The sequence below is a fragment of the Squalius cephalus genome (assembly GCF_949319135.1).
Source record: "Squalius cephalus genome assembly, chromosome: 10".
Taxonomy (NCBI): Eukaryota; Metazoa; Chordata; class Actinopteri; order Cypriniformes; family Leuciscidae; genus Squalius; species Squalius cephalus.
Genome location: NC_137131.1, coordinates 37,380,179 through 37,398,972, shown reverse-complemented (window position 1 = coordinate 37,398,972; position 18,794 = coordinate 37,380,179). Strand labels below are relative to the sequence as shown.

The window sequence follows — 18,794 nt, the reverse complement described above, 5'->3', positions numbered from 1 at the left end:
ACAGAAAACAAGCATTCAGACTCACACACGCAAAATGACTGACGAACACTGGCAAAAGTATTAAAATCAGTGTAAAAATCATGGTCTCAAAATGTGCAAACATTTCAGCATCAAAAGAAATTAACAGTACATACATTACAAACATACACTTGCCTACTTTTCTTGTAGTATGTCTGTACACCATTTGAAATAGTAATGCTTTCGCTGCTTAAATGAAAATAAATGTGGATTTAGTTCTACGAACTGGCACTTTAAACCTATACAGAGCAGAGATTTTGCTCATTATACTGGGTGCGGAGAAATTCCTTCAAATACTGCCACAGCAACCCAAGGTTGGCAACACATGGCATCACATGGCATCATAAAAGAAAACCGAAAGAGAGAAAAAGAAGAGCTGCACGGGGCTTACAAAGTGGGCCTGCCCCTTTTTAAATGGCTGTAGGCCAAAGTCTGGACTCGAATAGAGAACTGCTAATTCAGCTGTCTATTGTGTGAGGGGGTCTTCCATGTTTTTCGTTCCCAGATATCACGATCTGGAACAGCCGCATGAAACCATTCCAAATGAACTCGACACTATGGAGGTAGACTCTCTTGTCACCAATAGAAAACAAAACTGTAAACGTTTGCTTGGAGTGTAATTCAGAGTCCCGTTACTATAGCTGTACCCGCTGACAGCAAAGCTAGTTTCTCTCATGTTCATACAGGACACGTTCTTGTGTTAAAACAACAGAATGTGTTTTAAGACATGCTCATTGGTCCATTGTTTTAAAACTAACAATGATCCGTGGACACATGGGTCAAATGGCAAATCTCCCTCTACATGATATCCTTTCCTTATTTTGCGCATGTTGATTTCAGCACGACTTTGATTTAGCCGTTGAACAACCGTTCAAATATTAAAAAAGCAGTGAAGCATTTATTTTAATGTGATAGTTGTACCACCCTGACATATTTGATAGTATTCTCCAAAAAATATATATCAAAATCATTTTAATTCAGAAAATATTCTCATCACAGTATGTGCTAATGTAATATATGGCGTATGTCACTGAACCAAATGTGTAAGTTTGACCAATGATTTACACACAAGAGCGTATCCTGTTCGAACGGGTCATGTAAGTACGGAGCTTGTTTTTGTTTTCATACTTAGGTCACTACGAGCAAGCAATGTGAAATCACTGCTTGAACTTTAAATGTTCGACGACGATTAAATTAACAGACGCGCATGTTAAATTACAAGTACCATACTCTCATATTTATGAGAGGGGAAATCTATAACCTTTGAAATAGGAACGGCAGTTTGTGACGAGGAATAAAGAAGACAAACCCAATGGATTATGGGAGGAGCAAGGGTAACCCCAAAAATGCATGTATTCACCTACATGAAGGCAGGCACTACAGCACTACGTGAAGGAGAGATCTTGAACAGCAACGTGACTGCTCACTTAAATGCACTAGCAGAGAGTGTGTAACCAAGTGCTTCACAAGTCCCAAGGCATCGTGGGATAGCGAGGTTAATTTACAGGCAAACCTTTAAGTACTGTCAAGTGCTGAGTGTTGTGATGATCTGTGAAATTCTGCACATTCTGAAACCTGCAGAAATACATTAGAGTGAGAAACTCTGAAGAGAACAACACTGCTGATGAATTACAACATCAGACTTCTTGCATGGAAAGTATCAGCAGAAAGGATCCACGTTGTGTTGTGTTGACTGGAAGTGCACTTGCAGTTTCAACTTTCAATCCATTTCTCTATTCCAATCTAACGCTCTATGTTCTTGAGATTTATAGTGGAATCAGAGCGATTCATACTGTACTGTAAAATGTTGGTGAACTAATGTCCAGGCACTAAACCCTGCCTGTGTGGTTCAGGTTTTTCGCTTTGGTGAGTGTGTGTGTGTGTGTGTGTGTGTGTGTGTGTGTGTGTGTGTGTGTGTGTGTGTGTGTGTGTGTGTGTGTGTGTATTCAACCTGCCTACCTGATCAGATTGAAGTGTACGGCACTGTGTTGAAAGAATGCACAGGTGAATCTGACCCGAGATCAGTTTGCCAGCAGAGGGACCAAAAGGGGAAAAGGCAGAGCGGAGCTGCTTATGCTGATCTAGAAACAGTATGAAGAGCCGAGCTGTTCTAAATAATTCCTGTACAGACCAAAAGTCAGAAAGACTTGTGAGTAGCTGTGCATTAAACCTAGAAAATTCTAGAAAAATGATTGGACACTTAAGACAGAGCAGAATACCAAAAAAAAAAAAAAAAAAAAAGGAAGGAGATGTTTGTAAAAAGGCACACAGTAAAAACAGAAACGAAGCAGAAGGTAGAAAGGAACGGGTACAAGAGATCCTGACGAATTCTAGAGCTGGAGAGAGTGAATACACTCCGGTATATGTGGTTGCTATCGGAAGGTGAGAGAGAGTTCAGCAAATGTAAATGTTTTTACAGCATAGTGAGTAAATATTCTACAGTAAGATCTTCGATCAGAGTTCATGTGTGTAGGTTCTAGGAGGACTGTGCAAGAAAATGAGAACTTTTAGGAGCCATGAAAGCTGAGCAGGAGAGTCCCATTCATCCTGTCATCTATTCTGTTTCATTTCATTTTTTTTTTTTTTTTTTTTTACCCTTTAGCAGCGTATTGGCGTACCTGTTCTGGGGTTGACATTCCGAGATCATCCTGCATTAACCCAGTGCATCCAGAACCCAACCATACTCCCCAGAGCCAAGGCTCACAATCAAGGGGGATTTTAAAACATTAAAAACAAAGAAATGAGAGTCTTTAAAAAGACAACATCCTTTAGTCTTTTGGGGTACCGATATCCATTAGTCTTAGGGGTACTTACCCCAGAGTGAAATTAAGGTGCAATGTTTTCGTACGGAATCAAGCTGCTCCAAATCACCGTCCTGCCCCAGCAGAGGTGTGAGATCAGGCCATTGCCCTCTTCGCTATGCGCTCTGGTCCAGTGGGGGCTCTTAGGCCTGCTGGGAGGAGTCTCAAAAGGGTAATGCTCCTACAGACACTTATATGGAAGTCTCTGATTGGTCAGAGATGGAAGGTGGAGTGGCTAGTAGACAAAAGTGTGCCGCAATAGGTCCTCAGCAGCGGGACGCTGTTTAGACTCCACAAAAATCCGTTTAAGGAAATCGCGGCAGTGGTCCGACACGTGAGGCGGCAGAGTGGGGTTGGTGGGCTGTGTGGCAATTTTAAAAATGGCTGCCATTGCTTCGTACTCCGCCCAGGGCGGCCGCTGGGTCAACATCTCCACCACGGTGCAGCCGATGCTCCTGGAATCAGGGCAGAATTACCATCATTAACATGAGACGCACAAAAGATGAAAGGTGTATTGATGAATTGTTTACAATAACATTTAAAAAAAAGAAAAAGAAAACACAATGTGGAGGAATTTTCATGCACACTTTAAGGGCTTACCAGATATCAGCTTTCCTGCCATACCCCTCTCCGCTGATGACCTCAGGGCTCATCCAGTACGGTGTACCTGTCACTGACTTGATGCCCGTACCGGACAGGCAGATGGTCTGAAGACGCCGACTCGCTCCAAAGTCACCCAGCTTCACATTACCTGCAGAGTCCCGAAGGATATTGGCACCTACATGAATAAAAGAACAGGGGAAAAAAAAATCATTATGGGGGGGTGGGGTTATCTTGACCTGACTATATAATATTTATAAGAATGTCAAAAGTACCGTTACAAGATGTAATATAGGCCTAAGTCTCAGGTGCCTCCAGAATGTGACCCAAATAACCCACAAATAATTTATTATACCATGTTGCAAATGCACCTTTTTCAGTGAAAGCAAAAATCTTTAAATGCAAATGAGCTGCTGCTCTCCACCCCGTGCCATTACACCTCGTGCCTGGATACTCGGCCAAATAGTAACAAAACATCCGTTTGGTTTTGATAATAATCTCTATCGCAGCCACGTGACTTTGCAGTTCTTCATCATGAAAGTTTATGCGTTTTAATGCCATTTAAATTTAACTTCTGATATATGGTTTTATGAGTGCACAGAAAGCTGGCTGTCAGACGCCGCATCCCGTGAGTATTAAACAAATTTTTCTTTTGCGTCTTATTGTGCTCAAATTGTCAAATACACACAAGGCCATGTCAAAAACACACAAAGTTCACAAACACAGTCGGTCATGTATGTGAACGTAAACAGCAGGGAAATAAATGCATGTGTATATTAGATCTGTGTATTAAAGTGGCAGCAGTCGAATGTACAGTACCTACAGCTATACATGCTGTTAATATGACTCGAACAACAGAAGAAAAACAGAAAATCACTCACTGCTCTTGACTGAATAACTTAAGTAGCTTTAAAGGGGTTCTATAATGCCCCTTTTTACAAGATGTAAAATAAGTCTCTGATGTCCCCAGAGTGTGTATTTGAAGTTTTAGCTCAAAATACCCCACAGATCAGTTTTTATAGCATATTAAAATTGTCACTTTTTGAGGGTGAGCAAACACGTGCCGTTTTTGTGTGTGTCCCTTTAAATGCAAATGAGCTGTTGCTCCAGGCACAGAGGGCGGAGCTTCAAAAGCTTGTGTGACACGGAAAATTTCAAAAACGTTTTGCCTTTTACGATCAAACCGAAATCGGACAAAGATGGAGAGACTCAAGAAGTGACAACATGTAGGCTGCAACAGGACATTTCTGAATGGTTAGTTGATGAATTTATGTTGCTGATGTGGAGTTAACTATCTTCAAGTCTTTGATTAGCATATTCTGTCATGATAATCAGTAAATCGCTTGTGTGGGAACTGTTGTAAGATGCATACAGAGCCAGAGAATATATGCTCCATGAAGATAGAACAGTGTTGTGTGTTCTCGGGGGCAGGGTTTATGTAAATTTTAGGGTTAGTGATGTCACTAACTCGTTAAGAAGCTCATTGTATTCCCTACCAGTCGTTTGTTGCAGTCCTTAAAAAGCAATTTCTTTAAAAGAAAGTGTCTCCCTTTGCTTTGAACTTTAAGCGTCGTATTTTTGTTTCAGATTTATGGGGAAAATAAAAAAACTGAGTGGATGGATTTTTCCAATAGGGTGGTAGTGTGTACACACTGCGGACTCATAAATATGTTCAAAAACAATATAAAAATTAATTTAGCATAATAGGTCCCCTTTAAAATTATTTTGAATATTCTGCTAATGTACAATGTAGAAGCACTGGAAGATTGAAACATTAAAAGAAAGTTTAGTTAGTTAGTTAAAAACAAGATTGAGTGCTATACTTTCATTATTGCAGAAACCATTTTCATTATTGCAGAATATGCAATTCAGCTTGTCATAACTCACAACAGCAGGGCATGCAGTTGGCTCACCTTTGATGTCTCTATGTACAATCATGTTACTGTGCAGGTAGCACACGCCTTCTAGTATCTGCCGTGTATATTTTCGTGTGACATTCTCCGTCAGAGCCCCGTACGACTTTAGCTGGTCTTTAATGGAGCCCTATGGACAAATATTCAACATTCCATAAATAAGACAAAGTATCTACTAGCATCCTGACTGTAACTTTTCAAACTTTCTCTCACAAAAAAATGTTTTTGACAGGCTGGCTGGTTGCACAAATCCTTCACTAAATGAACTCACTGAATCTATTGGGGCAGTTAAATTAACATCTCATTTACTGATCTTTTCAGTCATGTCCGACTTGTGAAGAACCAAGAGCTGTCAGTGTGTTATGTATATTTACTGTTTTTGAGATTAACAACATTGTAATTAGGCACTAATATAGTTACACATAAACATTCAAAATTATATTTTCATTTTAAAAATATATTGTTTAGCTTAGGAGCTTCCACATGGCAAAAACTCTAGGGGAAACAATCAGCGCTCAAGAATGTGTGTTCCAAGTCAGTGAATTAACATAAACTTACCCCAGGCATGTACTCCATAAAGATAGAAAGCGTTCTTTCATGCGTGTCCCGCAAACATCCATAGTACTGAACAATGCGCTCATGGAAAAGATTTTTCAGCAGCTGAATCTCACACTCCAGAGCACTCACCTCCTGAACACACACACAGACAAAGTGCAAAAGTTCACTAGAGACCAAATTTAAAGGTGTCTTTCTTACAAAGCCTGAAAAAACTGTTCACCTTGCTGGTTTCTGGACTATCCGGGTCAAACTGAACCTGTTTAACAGCCAGTTCTCTGCCTGTGTCCGCATCGTAGCATAGAAACACTCGCCCGAACGCTCCTTGCCCCAAAAGCTTCCCTAGACGCCAGTTTGTAGGAGCCCGAGGGGCTAAACACAGAGAGGAGAGAAGATTAAACCAAGAACAACACACTATACATATATTTCCCCTCCGTTTTTTAACCAAATAAAAGTTAAATGACTTTTCTAGCTCTCCATGCTTACTGGATTTGTAATTTATAAAAGACTATACATTTTCAAAAAGTAATTTGTAGCTGATACAGTAGGTTAAGAAATTTTGTAGGACAGGACTAAAAAAGTAGGCAAAGTTATTACTGGTTGGTTGCACATGTACACCACATTTAAAACGTTTGGGGTTGGTAAGATGTCTTTAATCTTTTTGGAAGAAGTCTCTTTTATGCTGACCAAAAATGCAGCAAAAAAAAAAAAAAAAACAACACAATATTGTGATTTTTTCTTTTTTAAATCTAAAATAACTATTTTGCTCCATTTCAAAGAGCTGTACATTTGTGGAAACCCATGATACTTTGACAAAATATTTTTCTAACATTATATTTTTTTTCTGATTCATAGAAATCTCAAAAGAACAGCATTAATTTGAAATAGAAATATTTGGAACAAATGTCTTTACTGTTCAATTTAATGCGTCCTTGCTGAAAAAAATCTTACTGACCACACATTTTTTAATAGGAGTGTATACATTGTGCACAAGAAGACATTAAATGATTGGGTTATTGGAAAGCAAAATAAATTTGCTCCTGATCAAATTATAAATGCAAAATGTGTTTCAAGGAGAATTAGTAATGTCACATTTGACAAATCAGAACTAGAATAAGTTTCATCTGCTTATAAAAAACATCACTCTGTGATCACAGGCCGACAAGTTCAAGCATGTAAACACCATGGGAACAATGTTAATACAAAGCAAACTGGTACAACACAATCTGTGCCCTAAATCCTTTCAGCCCTAAATCCACTCACAGCGGCTGGGAGGGCTGATGTCCATGACTGATAGAGTAGGGTTAGAGCTGGGCTCTATATCGCTGCCACGGCGTCTGCGCCCTGGTTCCTCTAGCTCAGGGGTGAAGATGCTGCTTCCACTGCTAGTGCTGGGGCTCTGCTGCTCTGTAGGACTGAAGCTCACCGGAGAACGGAAACCATGAGCCTGTGTCCGCCGCGCCCTTGGAAAGGTCTTCCGTCCTGAGTGGAGAAAGAAGATCTAATTTAGGAACAGCCCATGCAAGTTCGAAGATGCATGGTTTTGCTTTTTAGAAAGACGACTAAAGCATCCATTTATACAATATAACCTCACCATCGCTGTAGTCCTGCAAACCAAACGAGATGTGATATCGCCTAGGATAGGTTCCTCCCTTCCCTGTTTTTTCAAACACTGGTATATCGTATTCTGTGAAACAGCAGCACAGAAACACGATAGATTGAGGAATTCAAACTAACATAAGCTCTCATGTGACATCAAAGCAGAATGGTCAGCAAGAGCTTACCAGGGAACTCTTGATGGTTATCTGGGTAGCTCAGGGCTCGAGGCATACGAGATTTGGGATAGGTTTCACTGTAAGAGATGCAGTGAAAGAGTCACTCAGTATTCTCAGTATTATTAATCCAAGTACATATGTGAACTGCACACTACCGTTCAAAAATTTGGGGTCAGTGAGATTGTGGCCTGAATTTATTTCATTAAAAATACAGTAAACCAGTAGAATTGTGAAATATTATTACAATTTAAAATAACTCTAAATAAATAATATTTTAATATATATCAAAATTTGCAATTGCAAAGCTGAATTTTCAGCAGCGTCACACGATCCTTCAGAAATCATTCTAATATAATGATTTGGTGCTTAAGAAACATTTCTTATAATTATCAATGTTGAAATCAGTTGTGCAGCTAATTTTTTTTTTTTTTTTTGGAAACCACGATACATTTAAAAAAATAACATCATTTATTTGAAATAGAAATCTTTTGTAACATTATAAGTAGAACTATTACTTTTGAACAATTTCATGCACCTAGGCTGAATAAAAGCATACATTTCTTAAAAAAAAAAAAAAAAAATCTTACTGACCACAAACTTTTGAATGGTAGGGTATGTCTGTGAGATCAAAAGTTTCTGTGATTGTCACTGGATGCCTGGTCATGTCATGTGGCATCCTGACACAGGTTAAAAGAATGCTATTAATACAAGTTCAAATCTACCAACAAAATTTCACCGAAAATACATTAACTCATCCTTGAGTTTGTAAACAAGCACAAATTGCATTCACAGTAATGCACCTATACAAGACGCCTATCGACAAGGCACTGATTTCTGCAACAATTTGATTATGGCTGCAGGCACGTATCAGTTAGTCGTTTACCTATCAAGTGGACTGTCCAGGGAAGGACAGCTGCCTGATGCTGAATTCTCAGGACTGCTCATAGACAGAGGGTCCAGCATCTAAAGAGAGAAAGACAGAAAACGATAAACAAGCCATCAGGACACTGATTATGCTATTGCTTTAGTGCACCCACATCAACTGAACCAGACGTGTTATCAGACTACGTACCTGGTCCATGCTCTCTGGTATGAACTCGCCCTCACTGTTGATGCTGGTGAAAGAGCCGTTTCTGGCCACCTGCTGCAGAGCATCAGGAATATAGCCTGGAGGAGGAGAACTACGATCGGTTGACTGAGAACCTGAAGAGGGAGAGGACAAAGACAGAATGCTGTTGAAAATGTAATTTATGTTGTGGTTCTATTTGAAGAAACACCTTGTGTAGTTTAATGATCTGAACAGAATACTTTGTTATTTGGAGCAGTGGGACTGAAAAAGTATCAGTCCAGTATATTTTGAAAAAAGATTTTTTAAGTCATCATTAAACGCAAGTTGCAACAGTCTTTTCTTTCCTATTGTGACGTATATACAAGTGACACCGCTTGTCGACCAAGAAAAAAAAAAAAAGAAAAGAATGTAGTACGGGATTTGATTTTGTCCATCAGGATATGATTGGATCATTCATTGGATTGGTGTGGTTTGCTACCGCAGCGATCTCACGTGAGTGACAGGCTGCCCCGCCCTCAAGCCAGAAAACGTCATCAGAGAAGAGAATTTTGATTATTACTGATTAAGAGGGCACATGAACTTAATTTTTATTGTCAATTGTGATTTTATGTTGACTGAGAAAAGGATCATTTTTTTCCTTCAGAATAAAATTCACCAATAAATTGTGCACAAAAGGCAAGAACATAAAATGAAGAAAGTAAATTTCGATTTTATGTTGACTTCATGACAAGGATGCAATTCAGAAAAACTGAATGCAACCCACCTATGAGTGCCAGCATGCTCTTTTTATCTGCAGCACTGAAGTCTGTGTTGTCCAAGTTCTCATGAGCAGGCAACAGGTCCTTACTGGAGACAGAATTCTAAAAGCGCAAGTAGTAAACATCTATATTACATTTAAGGCATTTAGCTTTTATATTAGATCACAGGTCTCAGACTAACACTTTCTCTCTGAGCATGGTGTATAATGATCACTGACCTGAGTGCAAGAGGGGAGCACCAGCAAGATTTTTAGGCTCTTCATATGCACTGAACGATCCAACAGCTCCACAGCTTTATCCAGATCATCCTGAGTACGCAATGGAATCACAAGCTACAGGAAAGAGAAAAGGTAAATCGTCAGGAAAACAAGAACTGTGGCAGCCACATATCAAAATATTCGAATAAATACAGTATATTTTAAATGTGATAAAGCTGTTGATTCTGTTACCTCATTATTGGTGTAATGCAGGTCCATGCTCTGCCCAAACGCTACTTTAGCTTTGGCGCTCAGATCTTCCAGACTGACAGGTCGAGGGAACTGCAGGATCCTTGAGTAACAGATAATAAATTATAAATCATCACACCCTCATATGCGACTTTAACAGAATAAATAAAAAAGTTCCTTCAAATGCATTCTGTAATTATAATAATTACATCATTAGCATTGCATTGAAGTTTTAGTGATTACGTGAGAATTCCAAAGAAAAAAAAAAAGAACATTATGTAAGGAATAATTGACGACAGGCCGTTGAATTATTAGAAAAATAATGCACACCCGAGGTGGTAATGCGGTCACGACGCGAAGCGGAGTGGCCGTTCACCTCGGGTGTGCATTATTTTTCTAATAATTCAACGGCCTGAAGTCAATTATTCCGCTTATACTACAGTTACCACACCTCGAAACATTGTTCAGATTATGTATTTCAAGACGTTTGTAAAGTTTTTGTCATTAAAACGCTCTTGTATGTAGGTCTAATTTCTTACGCATCTAGTCAATGCCTCCGTTGCTAATTCCAAAACGTCATTTTAGAGTTAGTAACGGAGGTTTGAGCCGCTGATAGCAGACTCATGCTGGGACACACGACTAGCTGACACATTCTCTGACTGTTTTCATCGACTGCAGCAGATTTTAAACACCGACTTTGAACACAGACTGAACGCGCTGAACACGCGTTTGGTCATGATCAGTCATAAGTATCAAATTACATTCATAACCGGCCTTAAAGTGTGTCCCCGGCTTTATGCAGTTATTAATGCAGTTATTATAGAGAGATGTTGCAAAAATGAGACAGAAAAGCATGTGCGTCAATATTATTATTTATTTATTAATTCAATTCGTTATAATTAATTTGTTCATTCTTTTTTCTATTATTGACAGATGACAGTAGACTAGCCAAATAAATGAAACACAAAGCCCCTTTAACAAGTAGACCTATCAATAATTATTTATTTGTTATATATAAAAATTCGTGCTGCAGGACTATCCATTTATTTAGCCTATTTTCAGTTTAATTTTCTATTGATTATAGATAGCCTAGGACTATATACTTTATTTATTAAAATTAAACTGCATGTTTCCATTGATTGTGAAGCTAGACATTGAAAATTCCAGATCAAGCGCATGGGGCTGCATGTTATTTCTTGTTATGAATTGTATCCTATTTTCCGTTATTACCGTTAACTACGCGAAGTGATATGGAACTGTAATGCGGTCAAGACCTGCCTGGAACTACTTTAGCTGTGCGTTTCCCTGAAAATAATGCACACCTTAGAACGTTCTTCAACCAATCAGATTCAAGCATTCAACAGCCCTGTAGTATAATAATTCATATTCCAACTCAAGGAGTCTTTTCTGCCAGTTTTAGGTTCTTAGCCTTTGTATACACCAACCCAGATGCACACAACCACATGAAAAAATCAAACTACATCACTAATTTCCTTAGTTCATTTGGCTTAGAGCAAAACACTTCTTGTGTGAAGTGATCCTCAAGGACTGGGAATAAAAACGCAGGTTTGGACAAACTAAAACAACATCCATTACACAGAGACTGCAGGGCATGGTCGGACAGGTTTAATTAAGAGAAACCCCAAGAGGGAAGTGATAAAAATAGGAAGTGGAGAGCAGAAAAGCAGAAGCAGGACTTGGTTATTACCTCTTCTCTCCTCTGTACTCAAACTTCACCCGCACGTCATTCTGTGGAGAAGCAAACACAGTTTTACACGCATCTCAATGCACATTAATCATATTCACAACAGTCTGTATAGAACTGGGAAAGCCACTGCGACTACATCATTAGATTAGTTTCACATTCCTTCCTTTTCTCACAACTCCGTAATTCTGTAAATACAAAGATGTTTTAATGATGCCTCTTATTGAAACTTCAGAATAAAAAGGGGATTAAAGTAGGTAACTTCCACAAATCAGTTTGAATTGTCCATGTCTATGTGGTATATTATTAAAATGTTTGTTTTTGTAAAAAGTATACTTAAAATAAAAAAAAGAATCAGATAATTTGCCACTTCAAATTGGTGAATATATATATATATATATATATATATATATATATAGAGGATATTATGATTGAAACAGAATAGGGTCGTAGGGTGTAATGATACACTGTTATATCAAGACATCACGATATAAAATGCGACGATGTGTCTCGATTTCTGTCCTTCTATTAAACTACTATCTATAATATTGAATATAATGTAAAATAATGCAATGGGGTAATATTTGTGGGCACTGACAATAATAAAATAATAACAATAATAAAAATACTTTAAGAACAATAAAGTAATCATAATAAAAAAGTTAGTTTCATATCACGAGTTCAGTACCATGATTTGTACCGGTTTGTGTAATTAGAACAGAATGATTAAATTTGTGTTGCTGAATTTATTTTCAGTATTTTACATCTTACATTAAACATTTTGAATCTACTTAGGCTGTTCAACACAGTCCGTTTGATTCAAATGAAAAGTTCCTCAGATGGAAAAAAGTACATAAATATTGAGAAAACCATTGCATATTTTTTAAAAGCTGAAAATTACAGACATTTTAAAGTCAGCAAGAAATGGAATTTGGCATAGTCTTTTCCTCCTTATAGTGAAGTATATGAGTGAAACAGCTTCTGGAATGAGAAAAACGTAGGGTGGGACTTATTGATTGTCTCGCAGGAAGTTGGGTGTCGTTAACTAACTGGAAGCAGATCTGAATGCCACTTTGCAGTCAGTTGTGGAGGATATTCAGGGGTGGAAAGAGCACTGAAAAAATATACTCAAGTAAAAGTACCATTAGTAGTGCGAGTAGAGTAAAAAATACTTGTCCAAAGGAAAGAGTAAAAGAGTAGCTTATATAAAAGTAATGAGATGAGATTTGGATTCTGCCCCCTTATAATAAACACTTGCTCGGCCAGAATCGACTCGATGTCGTGCATCTTCAGAAGCGGAGCCACGCACAAAGATGCAAAAAAATGGCATCCACGTGCCACGTGAAATGGGGTCTCGTGCACTCAACGTGCGCACACCGCAATGACGTCATTTTTGCAGTGCACACCATATGCTCATGCGGACGTGGCGAGTATAAACCAGGCTTAACCCTATGCTATAGTATGTGTAAGTGGTTTGGCAGTTTACACTGACTGATATCATCACCACCCTAATTCAGCTGTGGTCACATTTACAGTACATGCTCTGTTTGCATGTGTGCAAGTGGATATTACATATGGTATGTTGTGTTATTCCTGGTGTTTCCACAATGTTGGTAACTTGATGCACCTGAAGGTGCTGATGATTTGCGGAATGAGGTTCACCTGTGAGGTGTTTCTTTTTAAAAAACAATCTTTTCGGTGTTTCATAGTACACACTGATAATGGCTTAGGCCGAAACGCGTCTGTGAGGACATGGTAATAATAAATGTATGAAAATAGAACCTGAGAGTGCGGTTTTTCATCTTTACTTTTGCATGTGTGCAAGTGACATAAGAGAATAGTAATGACTTATTAGGCAATGTTTAGTTGAAGTTTAGCTCCAACTAATTTCTCTGGGGGAAAAAACACTGTAAGCAGCTGGTGCTGATGTGAATTACAAAAGAAGCAATGCAAACCTGGTTCTTTGGAGAAGAGGCCTTGGGTTTGCTCAGGTCAGACAGACCAGATGGTCGACTGGACCGATGCAGCACCACCAGGTCTTGCATGATGGAATTCAAGGCCTCCTGTTCATCTGCAACATATTAGTAAAAGTATTACAAATTCTCATAAGTATTATTTATGCTCCCACTTTATAGTTATTGTCTTTAACTACTTTGTACTAATATTTAAATTAATCATTTGATGCAATGCACTTGTGTTTTACATTGCATATATATTTAAAAATTCCTACTTGTAATTACAGATTACCCACCCTTAAACCTAACCATAACCATGTCCATAACCTTTTTTGCAGTAAAATATGAACATAATAAGTAGATGCAAATATATAGCAGTTAAAGACATTACATAATTTGTAATACTAACAAATAAAAAAAACTGTATTTTTTCTAATATTTACAAACAGAGTACATACCCATTTTGACAGTTCACCGGTTCACCCAGGAGTAAAGGAAAGAGGATTCTCCCATGAAATGGGATCCTTTCTCCTGTACAAGAGAACAATCCATTTATTACATAAATAAATGCATTAATTAATAATGAATTAATTCAAATATTTGTGCTAAGTGACAATAAACCATTGCCGATCTATTAAGACTGGTGAAACCACTGGCACTATATTGTTCTTTGTTTCCACAAAACAGCAAAAATCTTTATATAGCAGCACATTAGAAACCAATGCTTTAGTCTAGGACAAGAAATTACAATTGTTCAATATGCGCAATCTCTCATTAAAAGACCCAGCTAGTGTCCTTCAGCAGGCAGCTGTCAAAATCTGAACTGAATAGGACAGGATGGCAGCAGCTTGTCTGACACTGAGGCGTTTACACACACATAAATATCTATATTTAACTCCTAAATTCAAGACAACTAAAGTGCAAATAAGTTAAACATCAATAGCTTAGATAAATAGCTTATCAGTGCATGTCATAAGTCAAGAGACTGTCTTACCACATTTATGACTATGTATGATAATTTGAGTAAAACATATTAGCAGCTCCAAAAAATATATACATAATATGACAAACAGTAAAAAGGAAATCAGTCAGTTAAAACTCTAACGGCACGCAAAGCTAATAACCAAGCTAACTAACGTTAGATAGCATGCATAACGTTACCTGTCAAAACTATGGCAGGTCAAAGTAACGTAACCAAATGCGATGACATGCTGATATATAATTAAGATCACAATGGCATTTAGGCATCCGATTTAGCCTTGTCTGGAGCACGACACAATGTTAAGAAGAACTTATATTATATGTATAAACACACAGTTAGCCGCTTAGCTCTCTAGGCCAAATTAGCATTGCGCCAGGATGCTAACGAACCGCTTCGCGCTTTAACAGCTGACAGAGAGAGAATCTTACAGACTTATCTGATTAAAATGTCTTTGTTATGCAGTCACCTAATAAAACATATAAATAAAGAGCATTTAATCACCTGGGTGAGCTCGGTCCGTTCACTTCCTCATCCACAGATATGAGGCCTCGATACGAATCTGACACTCTGACACTCAAATAAATGGCTTTAACTTCAGTCCAAGGCCTGGCAAAGCGGCCAAATCATCTCGCGCTGACTCCAACACACTTTAAAGGCCAGTGAAAGCCACTGACGATGATTCCAGGCGAACTTGCGGATAAAAACAGCTAATCTTCGACCGCGGACCGGGGTTTGTTTACATTGGGTTCTACGCGCTGGACCTGACTAAGATCAACTGTTGTCAATTAGACTGAGAAGAATTTTGAGAATGACGAACTAGGACGATACAAATGCACAAACTGAGAAGGTCTGTTCAGAAAATTAATCCAAAAGAGCGTAACGACACATTTAGCTAAATATGCTTCGTATTAAGTACACTTAAAAACACTACACAGTGCACACGCAGACACACACTACTTTGGAACAGCACCGCGATCCTTTGACTCAATCAACTCACGTGTCTCCACAGCGCCATCTGTCGACTGTCATCTAATACTTCGCATGGCCAGAGACTCGCCAGTGTCAAGTTGTAGCCAATCAGAGAACGTGGTTCGCTTGTTCTCGACCAATCAGAACAATGAATGCTCAAATAATAACTCCCATTTGATTTACAGGCACATGTTTGCTGCGTGCGCGAGTGCACCTCCTCGCTTGCCTTTGGCATATTTAATTTGGTAATTTGTAATATTGATAATTCAGTCTTTATGACAAAACGACAAACGTCGCATTTTGAACGACTTTAAGTCTGTATATAAATGCTAATTATTTGACCTTCTCATTCGTTTTCATGTTAATCAAACCATTATGCCATCTGGTGGATAAAGATGAAGATTACATAGAGTTGTATAAATGGGGAACTTTTTTTTACTTTTTGTGTTTGACTTTGAAGAGTCATGTGTCATCACCAGTAATATCAAATTTTAAGTAAATTAATTAATTCTCGATTAGAAGGTCAAAAAAGATCATCTTTATTGACTCAAAAGTTCTATACAGTATTTTAGTGTTAAGTTTCTGAGAGGCACTTTAGTTCAGGTAAGTCGTGACAGATTATGTTTTTGTTTTGAACAGAACAAACAACATATGAATCAGTTAAGTGTAATTTATTCATACAGATTTCAGTATCTTATTCAAAAGCTTGTTTCCACATATCAAAAACTTCCAAATTTCACACAATGTAGTACTTCACAACCAACCAATATTCATGTTAACCAAAATTTTTCATTTTTAGCATGTCCCATTATCCATTTGTTGCCTATAAGGCTAGTGCACAAAAAAGGCACAATTTTGCATTTGGCATTACAATCTTTTCCATCACAGAGTTTTAGTGGAACCAACACAAAATCATCACTCTTGAAAATCAAATTAGATAACCACACTGAAATAAAGATGGGCATTGTTGTGATTAGATGTGTTTTCTTTAAACAATATTTAATATTAGTATCCACTGGACAGGATTAGCATGATCTGCTAAAGTAGCTTTGTAGTTGTAATAGGAAGGGCCGGCCTGCAGCATAGGCGGAATAGGCAAATGCTCGGGGCGCCACTCATCCATAGGGGCGCCAGAATGAGTGAACGGGTGCATTTTTTTTTTTTTTTTTTTATAATACTATTTTAAAACCATTAATTCGAAATACTACCAAATAAAGCAAAAAAAGTCCGGCTCATCAATCTTCCCCCGCCCATCGAGTGCTTGAAGTGCGTCAGAAACAGAGCGCGCGCGCGATCAGTTGTTGGTAATTTGTTGTGTAGCGTGCGCGACGCCGCATCCAATGTAGACAGCATTGATTTTGTTAACACACACACAGCTCGTAGAAACGGGCCTGGCAGCTCGCGCCAGTTCTAGACACGGTGAAAGTTTCCTGATTGTGACGGATGGCCGAATTTACATGACACATTATAAATGAGCATAGTCTGCGATACAGTGCCAAAAAGAAGAGAAGAGGATAAAAGGGGATAAAGACAGAGGTAAAGTGATGTAGTGAATGAACAATTTATTGCATAGAAGTAAGATACTATAATTTCATGGCAGTTATTTTTACCTTAAACTTAATGTTAGCAGTTGTTCTGAGTTATCCAGAGTCCCCAGACTGTGTGATTTTGTAACAATCATGTCAGTTTTAAGACGCATTTTTCATTATCACTTTTTTTATTAATGTTTTACTCTACAGTTGTGCAGTTTTGGGGGGATACAGTACAGGCAAAAAGTTTGGAAACATTACTATTTTTAATGTTTTTGAAAGAAGTTTCTTCTGCTCATCAAGCCTGCATTTATTTGATCAAAAATACAGAAAAAAATTATAAATATTGTGATATATTATTACAATTTAAAATAATTGGTTTTCATGCTGAATTTTTAGCATCATTACTCCAGTCTTCAGTGTCACATGTGACATCCGGTCTATCACATGATCCTTTAGAAATCATTCTAATATTCTGATTTATTATGAGTGTTGGAAACAGTTCTGCTGCCTAATATATTTGATGAATAAAATGTTAAAAAGAACTGCATTTATTCAAAATAAATAAAAAATATTTTCTAATTATATAAATCATTTTTACTATCACTTTTTATCAAATTAACTCATCCTTGCTGAATAAAAGTATTGATTTATTTCAAAAAAAGAAAGAAAAAAATTACTGACCCCAAATTACTGACCAGTAGAGTATATTATTGTTGTTACAAAAGATTTATATTTTTAAAACATTTTCTTCTTTTTTTTTTTATTTTTTTTTTTTATTCATCAAAGTATCCTAAAAAGTATCACAGGTTATGAAAAAATATTAAGCAGCAGAACTGTTTCCAACTTTGATAATGAATTATCATATTAGAATGATTTCTAAAGGATCATGTGATAGACTGGAGTAATGATCCTGAAAATTCAGCTTTACATCACAGAAATAAATTTTGTAAAATAAATTTTTGATCAAATAAATGCAGGCTTGATGAGCAGAAGAAATTTCTTTCAAAAACATTAAAATAGTAATGTTTCCAAACTTTTGGCCTGTACTATATGGCATTTTTAAAATTTATTTGCCAAAATTAGTAATGATATTTATTTACAGGTTTATTCAAAATAGCAAAGTTCACATTAAATCTGTATTGTAAAACGTGCTATAAAAGATAATGGGGACTTGACTTGAATGCTATGTAATGCTCTTGGTATTTGTGTTTAGGCTGTAATATGTGTGTGTGTGTGTATATATATATATATATATATATATATATATATATATATATATATATATATATATATATATATATATATATATATGCTAAATAATCATGAACACAATGACGGGGTGAAATGGGCTGTGATGCATGGGGCACCAGGTAAAATCTTGCCTATATAGGGCAGCAAATTGGTCAGGGCCGGCCCTGGTAATAGGATTTACTCACTCATGTTTGCTTTAGGAATTTCCTGCTTGTAAGCTAGAAGTCTTTGACTGTACATAAGTGTACAATGTTAAATAATGAGCTTAGCACTAAAGCTAATTTAATAGTAAAACAACTATACACAAAGTCTTTTTAACCATATTTCACAATTATTTTTAAGGCGGAGTGAAACAAAAAAAATACAAGAAAAAGTTACACTGCTAGTATGATGTAAATGCATAGGCTATGAAGAAAATTCTCCAAGTAATTCGTATTGATCCGACTCCATAAAATAGTGTCTCTT

At 37.4% G+C, this 18,794-nt stretch overlaps 1 protein-coding gene across 2 annotated transcripts; it reads right to left on the bottom strand.

Moving 5' to 3' along the window:
• Nucleotides 1-2,611: 2,611 nt before the first annotated feature.
• map3k2 (mitogen-activated protein kinase kinase kinase 2) lies at nucleotides 2,612-15,610 on the bottom strand. 2 transcript variants are annotated; one of them, XM_079884781.1, is made up of 17 exons: nucleotides 15,575-15,610; nucleotides 14,054-14,126; nucleotides 13,596-13,711; nucleotides 11,644-11,684; nucleotides 9,939-10,038; nucleotides 9,708-9,821; nucleotides 9,495-9,591; nucleotides 8,735-8,865; nucleotides 8,546-8,625; nucleotides 7,672-7,739; nucleotides 7,482-7,574; nucleotides 7,151-7,369; nucleotides 6,111-6,259; nucleotides 5,891-6,022; nucleotides 5,333-5,462; nucleotides 3,420-3,597; nucleotides 2,612-3,274 (listed from the first exon to the last, which is right to left on the bottom strand). In XM_079884781.1, exons 2-17 carry the CDS (start codon nucleotides 14,055-14,057, stop codon nucleotides 3,055-3,057), a joined length of 1,872 nt encoding a protein of 623 aa, XP_079740907.1. In that variant the 5' UTR covers nucleotides 14,058-14,126; nucleotides 15,575-15,610; the 3' UTR covers nucleotides 2,612-3,054. The 2 variants fall into 2 exon arrangements, with proteins under 2 accessions (XP_079740907.1, XP_079740906.1); XM_079884780.1 differs by having other exon boundaries at nucleotides 15,079-15,587.
• Nucleotides 15,611-18,794: the final 3,184 nt, after the last annotated feature.

Bases quoted from the DNA above. Each gene is read 5' to 3' on its own strand.
- map3k2 (XM_079884781.1), bottom strand. The intron at 9,822-9,938 runs GTAACAGAATCA...TCTTTCCTGTAG, and splicing joins TGCATTACACCAATAATGAG to CTTGTGATTCCATTGCGTAC. The intron at 7,740-8,545 runs GTAAACGACTAA...CATCTCTTACAG, and splicing joins CTGGACAGTCCACTTGATAG to TGAAACCTATCCCAAATCTC.